Source organism: Typopeltis vanoorti, chromosome 23, assembly GCF_054136105.1.
Source record: "Typopeltis vanoorti isolate ZY-2024b chromosome 23, IOZ_Tvanoo_1.0, whole genome shotgun sequence".
Taxonomy (NCBI): domain Eukaryota; kingdom Metazoa; phylum Arthropoda; class Arachnida; order Uropygi; family Thelyphonidae; genus Typopeltis; species Typopeltis vanoorti.
In genome coordinates, this window is record NC_143571.1 from 57,230,779 (window position 1) to 57,245,425 (window position 14,647).

The 14,647-nt window shown below is 35.7% G+C and overlaps 1 protein-coding gene across 6 annotated transcripts in view; it reads right to left on the minus strand.

The window, feature by feature from the left end:
• Nucleotides 1–14,647, minus strand: part of LOC150093872 (intersectin-1-like) — a 510,882-nt gene that overhangs the window by 288,150 nt on the left and 208,085 nt on the right. For all 6 annotated transcript variants that reach the window (XM_090413144.1, XM_090413145.1, XM_090413148.1 and 3 more), the window contains one exon: nt 7,603–7,752. In XM_090413144.1, coding sequence (XP_090269270.1) covers nt 7,603–7,752 — 150 coding nt within the window. The remainder of the gene's footprint in view (nt 1–7,602; nt 7,753–14,647) is intronic.

Sequence of the window (14,647 nt, forward strand, 5' to 3'; positions counted from 1 at the left end):
TCATTAAGGCTACATGTAAGCTTATCTGATTAGTATTGGAATTTAGTATGAATGTTAATTGTATTTTAAATGTATTAATATGCTTAATAAACCTTTGCTATTTTTAAACATAAGTGTCTGAATTCTAGAATCTGGTGCACCACTTGTAAAAGGTTCGAATCTGAGCAGGGAAGATAGGTTACATTGTGGGTCACGACTGCAAATCAATAGTCACTTGTGTAGGTGTTGAAATCACTTCTTGGTTAAGATAACTTTACTTAATCGAACTGTTTTAGGTGGTGCAGCAAAAAAAAAAAAAATATTCCTAGAGCTCTATGAGAAGATAAATTTCAAGAACTTTGCCACTTAGGTTTTGGCTAGCTTCTGAGGCAATCCCTTTGTATCTTGGAGGTACCACGTGACTCTGTAGAGAAGATTGGAAGTATAGAACATAAATTAACAGTCTAAGAGATTGGGACACAACAGAGGAAAGGGCACGTGGCAAAATGGAAATGAAATTTATGCAGTTACTGAGAGATAATTACCTGAAATAGCATGTGATGGAGGAAACTAGGGGTTTTTGAGAGTGTTGGATATGGTAACAACATCAGAGGATCTATCTATAACTAAAGTAGCAATTTTATCATTGATCAAGTAAAGTGACCATGCAATCTTGTTCTGGGAGGTTGCATGGCATTCTCAGTCAAGAAAGAGTTTATGTGAAATTACAAAGCTGGTGATTATAACAAGCTTAGGAGGCAACTTGGAGCAGTACCACTGCATAAGAAGTTACAAAAATGGAATGTTAATAGTGCATGGGGAAGTGGTCAGGGATTGCTTGAGGGAGGCAGTATCAGCCTGCATAACCAGGGTTAGGAGGATAAACCGAGTAAGGATTAAGTCTCAGTGGCAAACTCTGAAGAAAACATCAATGTTTTCTTCAGAGTTTGTTCTTAGCATTCAATGCTAAGAACAAAAAGAATTATAAAAATTATAAAAACAGACGGGAACTCACGTAAAAAAATTTGACACATTATGTCAACTCATGGTATTCGTTATTGAAATTAATGCTAAGAACATGCTCTTAGGGATGTTTGCAGCAATCATCTGTGATGTGATTCGATGCTCGTTCTTCATCAACTCAGTGACAGACGCATTTTCCTGAGTTCAAGCCAATATCGGACAGTCACTTCTCTTGCCATCTTCTACCAACTCCCTTTCATCACAAAATTGCAAATACCACCTGAAGATGTCAGATCAGTCCAGAGTCCCACTTCCATATGCTTTTTGCACAATTTCTAACATTTCTGTAGCAGAAATATCTGCTTTAAAACAAAATTTAATCACAATTCTCTGCTCACTTTTCATATCCATGACATACAAAGAAAAAGCACAATACACCACACATTATAAATTGAACACTGTTGAAGTTAGTATTACTTAGTTAGTGTTGTTGATAGATTGCTCCAGCACTGTACGCACAAAAAATCAAGTCCTAAAAGTTATGGATTACACTGTGTATTTTTGTGTTCTCCTAGAAGGATACTGGTTAGAAGTTCTTCCCATTTGTCTGAAGTATCTAAATTTGCAGGAGCAAAGGATACTGTAGACACCAGGATGGTTGAGATGTTGGAGAGGATCTTTAAGTGAGCAGATAAGAGTACAATAACAAAGAAATTAATTAGAACAAGCCGAATTTCCATCAAGTTTTGGTTTCAGTTTACTTCACTATTTTGGTTTTAAGTACTGTGTGTTTTATATGTCTATATGATGTTTATGAATAGCATTGAGAGTTTTTAATAGTTTAAACAAGTTGACATTTGTAGTGTTTTTTTATTTATTATATGTAGCTATACTTTCTTTCTTGGAGATGTATCCATTTTATAAAATGGATACATCTCCAAGAAAGAAAGCATTCAAAAATATGTACTCTTTCTCAGCACACATCCATTACTCAAAGACAAATTCCCAATGAGTGTCGTGTTGGTTTGGGTACTGTTAATGTGATTTTAAAGAGGTTTAGAGAGACCTTTTCTCCTGACAGAAAAGGAAAATTTGGGCAAAAAAAACTACACTTACTCACGATCATTTACTGGTTAGGAAAAGCAAAATGAATTCAAGATTGTCTGCTAGACTTAAATAGAGACTTGGCAACTAGTAAGATTAATGTTTATGATATGACAGTCAATCAAAGATTGTTGGAAGCAGGAAGACTGCCCAAAGACCAAAAAGGAAAGAACTGTTGACAAAGGCTATGCAGAAAAAGAGGCTCTAATGAACAAAAGTGTACAAAGATTGAACTGTTGAGAAGTGGAAAGAGGTCATATTCTCAGATGAGAGCCATTTCTTTGTCCAAGGAGAGATTACCCTATGTTTGCAAATCAGCAGATAAGACTTCTTCTGCCCACCTTCAACAAGCTCCTAAACACCCAGTTAAAAAGATGTTCTGATGAAAAGTGACCAATATATAAAAATATTGGAGAAAAGAGTGGTCCCACAGATCCAGAATGACAAAGAACTCATCTTCCAACAGGATCTCACTCCATGCTGCACTTCAAAAAAAAAAAGTGAAAGAGTTCCTCAAAAATCATAACATCCAATTCCTTCAGTGGCCAGGTAACTCTTCTGAAATTAACCCAAAAGAAAATTTGTGGGCCATAGTGAAAAAGAGACATGGAAAATTAAATTGTGATACAAAGGATAACTTAATACAATCCATTATAAAAGTATGGTTTCAAGATGCAGAAATAAGAAAAATGTGTTCGACAATGATAGTCAATGCCTAAGTGAATTAATAAATTTATTAAGAACAGAGGAGCACATAAACTATTAGGTAAAGTTAGAGTTTAATTTTTGTACTTATTTTCATGCAAAATTAAAATTTTCCTTTAAAATGTGAGTGTTCAGATTAATTTGTTTGCTACTGTAGCTAAATTTTGGTAAAGCCTATGGGAGGTAGTATGTTATGCTTTTTAAGAATGGCTGAAATTTTTTTTTTCCCTCAGGTATCCTGGATGTAGGAGATGACAATGAATTTTTATTTATTTATTTATATATATTTTTTTTTGCCAGTGGGGGGAAATGGGCAGAGAGCGCTGCCGATTTTATTAAGGGGAAGACACTGGCTAAAAACGTTCTCAAATATTACTGATTTAGTGGAAAGGCTAATGTGGTTGGTTGATGGTCTAGCTCTGCTTGATAAAGTTTGGAAAACACCACACTGCTGGGGGCAGGGGGGGGTGATAGGTGGTGGATGTACCTTCTGGTGTAGAAGGGTTTTCTGTAGACTGACAAGGATTTGAATCCATTTAGTAGCCAGGTAACTAAGGTATCAAGACAGACGATTATTGTTTTCTTTTTCAGTGGTGAAATGGATCCTCATGTGTTGGATGTTGAGGTGTGATAAAACTGTTTTGAACATCTCAGCAATGTTGCCATATGGAGAACCCATCTTAAATGTTGTGTAGTAGCCATGTTGTGGGTTTTAGAGGGGTAATGTTTAAGGTCATGTAAAGACCAGTAGTGGAACTGAAAAGGGGTGAGCCAATAGATGTGCCTTCAATCTGCTATTGTAAGTTTTTCTCTGCCAGGTAAAGTAACTAGAGTGCATTCACAGTCAGAATAAAGTTGCCATGTCTAAGGGATGGAAAGTCTGAATGAGTTCTGAAGTTTCTTTTAGGGGTACAATAGTGAATAAGGAGGCTATATCAAAAAATGACTAGAATGTTAGTGTCACTCTGAGGATCATATCTGATAAGCAAGATTTGAAGTGCACAGTTTTTTTTACATGGGGAAAAATTGTGAGTTAGCAAAAGAATGCTCTCTTTCTTTCATTACTGGCTATATAGGAAATTGATGACGATGAAAATGCTAATTTAAATTTTAGTTTATTTTTGTCTGAACAAAACAAGTTACTGGACTGCAAGTGAAAATAATGTCATTCTGTAGCAGGATATTTTTCTATAATAATAATGATAACTAATATTTAAGGAATTGACAGCGTATACTAGAAATATAGATTAAATAAACTTTAATATATACTTTCCGATATTTCGGCGAACGTCATGTTGCCATCTTCTTGGGAACTTACTACAAAGACACGTGCACACAAGTACTAATAACAGCAAATGAGACTGAAGCTAGGAAGCTAGCGTTTTCCTAAAGTCCTGATGGTGCCCCCTGGTGGGCTATATTGGTAGTTCTTGGCCTTTGGGCTGAAGTTCTTCTGATAAAAGTTTCCCAAATTTGGGGCAGTTTCATGCATCCAAATTTGTTGAGGTTTGGCATGTTCCTAAGGGCCGAGGCTGATTCCATGAATAGTCTTTCATACTTGAACTTGCTGCGGTGTACTACTGTGGCTTTCTTCCATCTTATTCTGTGGCGAGTATCCAGAGCGTGGTCTGCAAGTCCAGAGTGGCTGTACTGGTGAAATCTGATGTAATCCTTGTGTTCTGAGATTCTGATATTTGCTGTCCTGCCTGTTTGGCCAAAGTAGTTTGGCCAAACAGGCAGGACAGCAAATATCAGAATCTCAGAACACAAGGATTACATCCGATTTCACCAGTACAGCCACTCTGGACTTGCAGACCACGCTCTGGATACTCGCCACAGAATAAGATGGAAGAAAGCCACAGTAATACACCGCAGCAAGTTCAAGTATGAAAGACTATTCATGGAATCAGCCTCGGCCCTTAGGAACATGCCAAACCTCAAGAAATTTGGATGCATGAAACTGCCCCAAATTTGGGAAACTTTTATCAGAAGAACTTCAGCCCAAAGGCCAAGAACTACCAATATAGCCCACCAGGGGGCACCATCAGGACTTTAGGAAAACGCTAGCTTCCTAGCTTCAGTCTCATTTGCTGTTATTAGTACTTGTGTGCACGTGTCTTTGTAGTAAGTTCCCAAGAAGATGGCAATGTGACGTTCGCCGAAATATTGGAAAGTATATATTAAAGTTTATTTAATCTATATTTCTAGTATACGCTGTCAATTCCTTAAATATTAGTTATCATGTTTAACCAGCATATAAGCCTCTCAACAAGGATATTTTTCTAGTTTCATGAAGACAAGTAAATGAACAATCTTCACTGTATTTCTTTTACAAGATGAAAGTTCAAAAATATGTGTGATTAGAATAAGACTCTCCCATATCTTTGACAGTGAGAGGCAGTTGTTGGAAAGTTCGGAAAATGAAATAAGGCTTTTGTGCTTTCTTTCAATAAACATTCAAACTAATAGCAATTACAATGGACCAAGCATGTTTCAGTTCACAGGATATTGTATTCTGTATCTATTCCATGTTGTACAAGGCCAAATTTCTCAGATTTCCTACTAATGATATAAGACTGGTGTTCTTGTATTCTTTTCTCCACTGAACTCCAGTTTGTCCTAAGTAAGAAGCATGACAGCCAAAAGGTAGATGCTAGGAAAGATTGAAACCATGATGATAGTCTGTCGACAGCAATAAATGTAGCTGCTAGAGTATGCTTCTTAAGAATTCTAGAAATTGGTTCTGAGATGCCAGAAATGTATGAGATAAGAACTCCACATACTGTTTCTTTGTTATCCAGGATCTGAGTATACTCCTTTCAAAGACCTAAATCTCACTAAATCATTTCATTTGTTCTGGGTGAAGTGATCATTCTTGGGGTATATAACTCCCAGTTATGCAGAGGCTAGTCTAGAGAACAGAGAAGACGGAATGAAAGAAGAGGTTTTGAAGATTGGTTTAAAGCAGGAATATGAATGAAACGGAACAGCAACTGTTTGTGTTTTTGCAGTTTTAAAGGAAGGCACATGAATGATGGAAGTCAGTTCAGCAGAACAGCACTCATGAAAGTACCTGAAGCACAAAATGGCTTAAGACAGAAACAAAATTTCTATGAGAAAGTGACTAGAGTGAGCCTGTGATGCAGATTAGCTGGACTGCCTTCTTTTGAAAAGCATTAAGAATATTTCATGGCTCTAGCAGTAAACTATCTCCAATATGAAAGCAGTATTTTAAGGTTAGGGAGATTTGGAATTTGCATAGGGTTAGCAGCTACACTAATGAGAAGCAGCCTGAGGAGGCTGTAGATATACTTATGGACTCACAGAAGATCGATCACAAAAATTTGATATTATCAAAAGTAAGGAGAGATAGAGGGAGATATTTCTTCATAGAAAAAAAAAAGATCTTACTCCATCTTGCCTTACCTTTGATAGCATTGAAGGTAATGAGGTGTTTCTCACTTCATGGAAGATCATAAATATAAGGTTTCTTGAATGAAGAGAAGGAATAGAAATTTTCATTATCAGCAAAACTACAAGTAGTATTTAAAGTTAGTGAGAGGAAGAAATCTGAAGAAATAAAGTATTCACCATGATATGAGTGAACAACTTGACAGTCTGTTATATATGTCAAATCTAGCAGACTGTCAGGACAAACTGTTGTACATTGAGAGTAGAAGAATTGATAATGGTGATGAACTTATCCTTTACTTTTAAGATTATTCAAGTAAGGATGACAGTTTGATGCTGTTTTTTTTTTTTTTTTTTGTTTGGGGGAGGTATATCTTCAAGACTAGAAAATTAACTTGTTAAACAAGTTCTTTCTGGTGAAAGACTAGATAAGCAGTGCACTGTTCTTCATACAGTGGGTGGCAATTCAATTTGTCTTGGCCATTTATGCAAAACAATGGAAAAGAAGTATGAAATCAGACCCGAAAATTGTTATAATGGTTTCGTATAAATGTGAGAGTGAAAAGTATGGAAGAGGAGAACTTTTTTCCAATATCCTTGGTGAGGAACTACTTATCAAATTTTCTTAGATAACAACATGAACATTCATGAAAATATGACTCAAGAAAAATGATTAGGTCTGCTAGTAAAAAAAAAAAGTCTAAGATAATTAAATACAAAAAAGGTTCCAATGGTTCAAAGTTATTTTTATTTATTTTTTTTTTTTTTTGTGAAGGCTTAGATGTTTTATGCTTAGAATATTTTACAATATAATTATACTTGGGAAAAAAAATCAGAACTAATAAATAGCCTTTATTAACAAAATCAAGCAAATGTTTGGAGCATAAACCATCTAAGCAACTACCCAGTAAGTGGCCAAGCCAACTGTTGTGTGCAGTAATTTGCAAACATCAGTTGACTTGGCTACTTACTGGGTATTTGCTAATTAAACTTCCACAATCTATTAATTTCTGTTGATACCTTACAGACAGAAATGTATATACTGATTATGATTCTTCGCTACTTGTAGATTTATATTTTCCATACAATAATTTTTTTTATAATTTATGACAAGACAAACTAAAAGTTTGTCTTGTCATAGTACAAACTAAAAGGCAGCATAAAATTTGAATACACATTCAAAAATAAGATTTTTTTTTAATTCAGTGAATTTTGTTTATCTAAAACACATATTGAGAGTGACAAGTATGCCAGTGTGAGCTGCCATCTTCCATCACCAATTAACATTCAGTGAATTAAAAAAATGAAAACTACAAACAAGTCGGTGCACATATTCATAAAATAACTTGCACAGTAATGATTTGAAAGAAAATGTCCATTAATTGTCAAAATGAAATATTAATATTGCAAATGCAAAATATCTCAGTGATGTAACTTTACCAATTGTTCGACTTCATATGAAAGATTCTTGCTACGATTTTTTAAATGGCATACTGCTTCTTGCTCTTTCTGTCTTTGTAATAATAATTCCTGTTGCCTTTGCCTTTCCCATTCTAACTGTCTTTGTCTTTCCATTTCACGACGAGCAGCCTACAATGAAACAACTATTCTGATTTATTTAATTCACAGAGCATTTTATTCCGATTTCATCATTTTAATTTAATGCAACACAATACTGCACTAAATTATCCATGCAGAAAAAATTACTTTTCAAAATTCATTTTAAAATATTACAGTTTAATACAACTATTCATTCTTTAAAAAGAGAAAATGCTATCATCCACTTATAGAACTGACAAGAAAGCATACACTGAATTAAAATGAATTACTTCAGTAATCCCACTAAATTAGCATAACATAAAATGAAAAGGAATATTTCTTAATCTATAATGAACACATCTGAGGATGAGTGCCTCAAAAATTTGAATACATAGACAACATCCATTTCTGCCATTACGGCTGATGTGAACTTGCTGTCCATGTTTTGAACACTCACAATGGGATATGCTGGAAGAAGACCACACTTTTGCACTGCAGCAAATACAAATATGAGAGGCTATTCCTGAAATCTGCCTCAGCCCTGAGAAACTTTCTAAACCTCAACAAATTTGGGTGCACGAAACTGCCCCAAATATGTGGAAGCACTCATCATCAGATCTTCATCCAAACTGCCAAGACAAACCAATTCAGGTCACTTGGGTGCCATTTAGGACTTAAGGCCTGACTTTGGTTGCCTTTCTTCAGTCTCATTTACCCAGTGTTAGTGCTTGAAGGCACATATCACTGCTTTGTGAACCCTGATGATGGCAATGTAACATTGTCAAACATAGGAAGCATTAATTAAAATTATTACAATTAATATTTAGTATACACTGTCATTTCTTGAAAAATAATAGTTATTAGTAAGGTCTTTTGTAATTATTTTATAAGTATTGGTATCAATGATGCCATGAATCTTATTGTGATAATTGGTTGTGTCAGTTATAACTAATTCTTGTAGAAAGGCTTATATGTTGGCAACACATGACTATTAAATTATTTAAGGAATTCACACAATGTATACTGGAATATTAATTAAAAGAAAATTTAATAAATATTTCCTATATTTCGGCATTGTCATCTTCATGGGAACATATAAATATGGTATGTGCACGCAGGCACTACAAAAAGCAAATGAGGCAGAAGACAAGAAACTACTTTTGTTCCTAAACTCCTAATGATGCCCCTAGCAAGCTATATTGGATTGTCTTGGCCGTTAGGCTGATGTTCTCATGATGTAAGTCTCCCAAATTTGGGGCAGTCTCGCAAGTTCAGATTATGAGAAGAATCTAGTAGAGCAGGGCAAAGGAAATCCCAAAGAGTTCTTTCATTATATGCAGCAAGTAAGAATAAGAATGACAATGCAAGATTAACCTTAATGAGTGATGATGGTCACAAGCAGCCAGAAGCAAATAAAATAGTTGAGTTATTGAGTGATCACTTTGCAAGTATATCATCCAAGTGAGGTTAGTGCTTTAACAAATGTGACAGAGACTGATGTGTAAACAGAGGTGAATGAATTGGAGGTTTTCAGGACATTGCAGAATCTCAATGTAAATACAGCTGTGGGATTAGATGGAATATCAGATAGGGTTTTGAGAGAATGTGCAAGGGAACTGCAATGCATCTGACTAAGCTCTTTAATTGAAGTCTCAGCTCAGGTAAAGTTCCAAAGGCTTGGAAAGAGGGCAAAATAATTACTTTGCATAACAGAGGTTCTAAGACTACAGTAGCAAATTATAGACAAATCAATATTCTCAGGCATGGTGGTAAAAGTACTGTAAAAATTGGTCAAAACGAGAATTCAATAATGGGTAGATAAAAATATGATACTGTATGAGGGTCAACATGGCTTTGTGAAGGGTCGGTCATGCCTTAGTAATTTACTAACTTTCTATAATAGAGTAACAGCTGAGTTGGATAAAGGAAATGGTTACACAATGATTTTGCAAAGGCATTTGACAGAATACCACATGAAACTCTGTTTTACAAATTAGAACAAATGGGCATGAACATGACAGTGGTTAAGTGGATAAGATGGTAGCTGCTGGACAGATATCAAAAAGTATTATATGGAGGGGCAGAACTGAGGCAAAAACAAGTGACTAGTGGTGCGGCGCAAGGTTCAGTCCTGGGACCATTGCTGTTTAATTTGTACATAAATGATATAGGAAATAACCTGAAAGGAAATATTCAATGTTTGCTGATGATGTAAAATTAGGCAGAGTAATAGTTATTCAAAGCGATGTGGGGAGCTTGCAGGATGATTTAAATAGGTGGTCAGTATGGGCAAAATATAACGGACACTTTAATGTGCAGAAATGTCAAGTTATGCATTTTGATATAACCACAATGGAACTGTACTTCAGGAAATAGATGAAGCTAGAGATTTACGGGTGGTCAGTAAGAGGACATATTGTTAATGTTACTAAGTTAGCTCATAAGATTACTTGGCTATTGAAAAAACACATTAACATGCAGAGATAAGGAAGTCAATCCTCTTTATAAGGCCTTGATACTCCCATATTTGGATTGCTGTGCTTAAATCTGGTCCCCTGGGTTTCTTGGGAACAAGGAAGCAGTGGAAAGTTCAGAGGCAAGTGACCAAGATTGTGAGTGGCCTGTGGAATGTTCCCTATGAGGATAGAGTGAGGATGTGTGGATTGCAGAAGTTAGTTGATAGGAGAAAAAGAGGGGACATGATAGAAACATTTAAGTTGCTTAAAGGGTTTTATAGGATTAATAGGAAATGTCAGCACTTGTCTAGAGGGACCAGAACAAGAGATTATCCTTCGAAGTTGAATAAAGGTGTGGTTAAGGGTGTGAGGATTAGATTTTTCCTTCGAGAGTTGTGAATGAGTGGAATGGGTTGCCAGAGTCGTGTGATGAATGAGTTGTGTGAGTGCTTTGTCTGTTAATGAGCTAATGGGAGAGGTATGATAGATTGGATCTCCTGCGATGAGTCTTCGGATTCCATAAAGGTGCCCATATAATAATAATAATATCATCATCATTATCTGAGATCTCCAAGGAGTAAAGGATCCTGCTCATTGAGAGAGGCTGTAGATAAATCAACCCAGCTTTAATTCCTTTTCTTAAATTCATTCAGAATGGATGCATTGATTGCTTATTGAAGCAAATTGTTCAACTCACTTATTCACTGCGTATGAGAGAAAAATCTAGTCCTCATCCCTTTTTTAACTGCACACAAACTGCGACAGATATCCCTTCCTCTCTCCGCCTTCCACATAACAAAAAATTTTCCTCATCAAATTCATGACATGTATCCTCAAAGGGTGTACAGGATATGTTAGTACTACATGAAACTTACATTGTTACTAACTTCCTATCTACAATTTTCCTCCAAATCAATCTGTTACCTGTCAAGACTCCAACATTCTTAGATCTTATATTTCTATCTTCTAAGGCACTTTTTACTGTATCGTATCAATCCAACTATATCTTGGTGTTCCTGTGGGTCTTTTCCTGCCAACCTGGTAGAGAACACTTGTTTTGCTAATCTTTCCTCTCATATTCTGTTTAAGTGACCATACCACCTGAGATTAGCTCTGCTAACACATTCCTGGATGCTAACAATGTCAAATTTTTTCCTAATATCCCCATTTTTAATATGATATTGCCATTGATACCATCTGTTCGCGATGCCCCTAATCTTTCTCAGGACTCTCATATCTACTGTCTCTAGCCTTTGGTCAAGTGTTTTATTTCTAACCCAGTTCTCAGATCCATAAGTTAAAATTGGTTTGAACACTGTCTTGTACAATGCAATTATCTTACATTCTTCCCATTCCTATGGGATATTTCCTGAGTTGAGACTCAAGTTATATGTCAAGGGTAAAGCCAATTTGGCTGAATATTCATTCCTTTATCATATGTACTGATATCCCATTCAGGCCCTACTGCTGAATTAATATCCAGGTTATGCAAAAGCTCTTGAATCTCGTTTTCATGCACTTCTATCTCTTCATCTAATGTAGTGGTAGTAGTATGCATCATGTTACATACATTCAGATGATAGATTTTAGCAAAATGTGCACTCATGATTTGAACCATCTCATTGTTTCTGACACAACAGTACCATCTACATTCAATAGATATTCTTCCACATTTTTTCTTTTACTTGCAGCATAGAAATAAAATTTTTTTGGGTTGCCTTTAGCCTGAAGCCAATTTCTTTCCATATTCCTATTTAGATTTATGTACAATACGCAACGTTCCTAGCCTGCACTTTTTATATATATATATTCTTTCTGATGATGTGGAAGGGATATTAACATATTCCTTCCACATCATCTTATATGGATCTTTTGCTTAACGAGATAGGGTGGGAGTGAAATGAATGTGTGCTATCTGTTCTTCAAACTTTAGGGAGGCATTCAGATACTGCCTCATTTACGCATTTATTAAAAGCATCCCACGCATTGCTGATATCCTTACCATCCAATAACTGATATCATGGGACCAAAGATAGTATTATCCTAAGTTTCTCATAATTTTGAGCTTTGTATAGTTCAACTTATAACCTATTCTAATTGGAACATCCATATAGTTAGCTGTTTCCTAAGAGGCATGATTACCCTTACCAACTGGTTGCGAAACAGCCACATTCTTAACTGAGATCCCTTCTGACACTATGATCATATATAATATTCTAATCTGAAGTTTCTCCTTTCACATGCTGTGGAGGAAAGTTGTTGCACAGCAGTTCAATAAATTCTCCTTCACTCTTATATCATGATTTCTCTTCTACCCAATCAATGTTTGGAATAATTTAGTCACCCATAATGATTACCTGTTACTACCCATAATTTAATGATGCATTTAATCATCCCAAATAGCTGAACCACCTGGTAGGTTGCAACATCCCACTATATATTTCATCATGTTAGCCTCGACTTCACACCAGATATCCTCAAAGTCACTGCTACATGGGACATTAGTACTATTTTTGCTTTCATGAGTCTCCACACTAACTGGGCACAAATCATCTATCTTTTGTAGTAACCCACCATCTTCCATCTCTCCTGTCCTTCATAAAAATACTACACCCATCACACTTGATTCTTCCACTTACTACATCTGACTGGTAGTTAGGTTTCACTATGCCAATAATCTTAGACCAAAACATGTTCATCAAAGTAATGGCCTCTGCCCCTGGCATTTGTGTATTGACATAAGTTAGTCCTGAATTTTTGCATGCTTACATCTAGTCTGCTTGGCCTTGTTGGGCAACTTTCTCTTTTCTGTCCACAGATACACTCAAAAAGTTTGATTCCAAAGCGTACATTTCCATCCCTTGACGAAATTCCTAACCATGCTCAATGACATTAATATCACTGTCTCATTCATGTACATAGCTGAGTTTACACACATTCTCACTGTTCCTCCATGATATAAAATTTCCATGACTCTCTACACTAGGTTTCAACACAATGAATAATTTCTCCAGGCTCCTGCAGTCAAATTCATTCAAGTGGTGCCCCCCCCCCTTTAAAAGTATTTTTTTAATATCAAATCGACTCCACAGCTTGTCTTTCTTCAGCACAGACTGTGGACTGAATTATTTGCCATCCTAACCCTTCTTCTTATCTCAGTGCTGTTGTATTTCACTGATAAGCTAACCATTTTATCTCTCTCTCTCTTTCTTTTTCTCTTCTTCCATCAAGTGCAAATTTCATGATGGAAACACCATTATGACATTTTTCAAATGTTATCTTCACGTATATCTTCAACAATGGTGCTGCAATGCTTCTGCTCAGCTGAACAAAGGTTTCCATTGCCAGCATCTACATTAACTTGCGCTTTGTTCTTATGATTTTGGTACAATTTTTAAAATAATTTAAATTTAACAATATTACTAAATGCACTTAATACAATAAATGTACTAAAAACTAGAATAGTATATTAAAAATACACCAATTAATTTCACAAAACTCAACAAATCAGGAAAAAAAAGTAACTTCATAATAATATAAATGAACAACAAAACAGCATCGAACCAGACTGAGACATTTAGAGGAGAATGAAAAATGAAAGCAAATTTGTTTGTTGTCAGGAATAGATTTATTTCCATGTACTTCAATAAATTTTGGTATGACATTGTGAGAATGGCTTTATTTTTCTTCCCCCCCCCCCCCCCAAATGAAATATATAGTTTCTGTTTTTAGCAAGTGGTCAGAGAGAGCAAACTCATAGTTTGGTGTGCATGTATATATTATTATTGTTGTTGTTGTTTTGGCACCTCCATGAAGTCTGAAGACTCATCGCGGGAGACCCAAACCATCTGCACAATCTATCAATACTTCTTGAAACTAACAGACAAAGCACTCACAAATGACTCGGGCAACATTCCACTGATTCACAACTCTCCAAGCAAAAAATCTAGTCCTCATGCCCTACTAACTAAACTTTTATTCAACTTCCAGGGATGACCCCCTTGTTCTTGCCCCTCCCAAGTGCTGAAACATTTTCCCTGCATCAATCCAATAAAACTCTTTACCCTTTGCCGTTAGGTTCCAGTTGCTGATACTTTAGCCCAAGTTTTTTTTATCCCGAATTTCAAGATTACATGATTAACTAGGCATAAAAAGTATTTATTTACAATACTTTTTATTGACATTTTATTTAATGATTACTAAAAAAAGAACATTTAGCTAATAAATGATTTTTATACATGCATAATAACCTACATAAAGTGAAATTTTCTCAGAAGTTTCGAATAGTATGGTAGAATTTGAAGCAAAGTGAAGCACACTACCCTATCTGGAAATCGGGGCACCACATATGCATTTCTTTGCACACCTTCTATCCTAAAACTGATCTTGTGCAACAAACAGCACAAACAATACTTTTTGTTATTGGCTCTGCTTGCTTTGCAGTAGGGAGTATACATTATGGAAAGTGCTTTCCAGTAAGTCTGATTGGG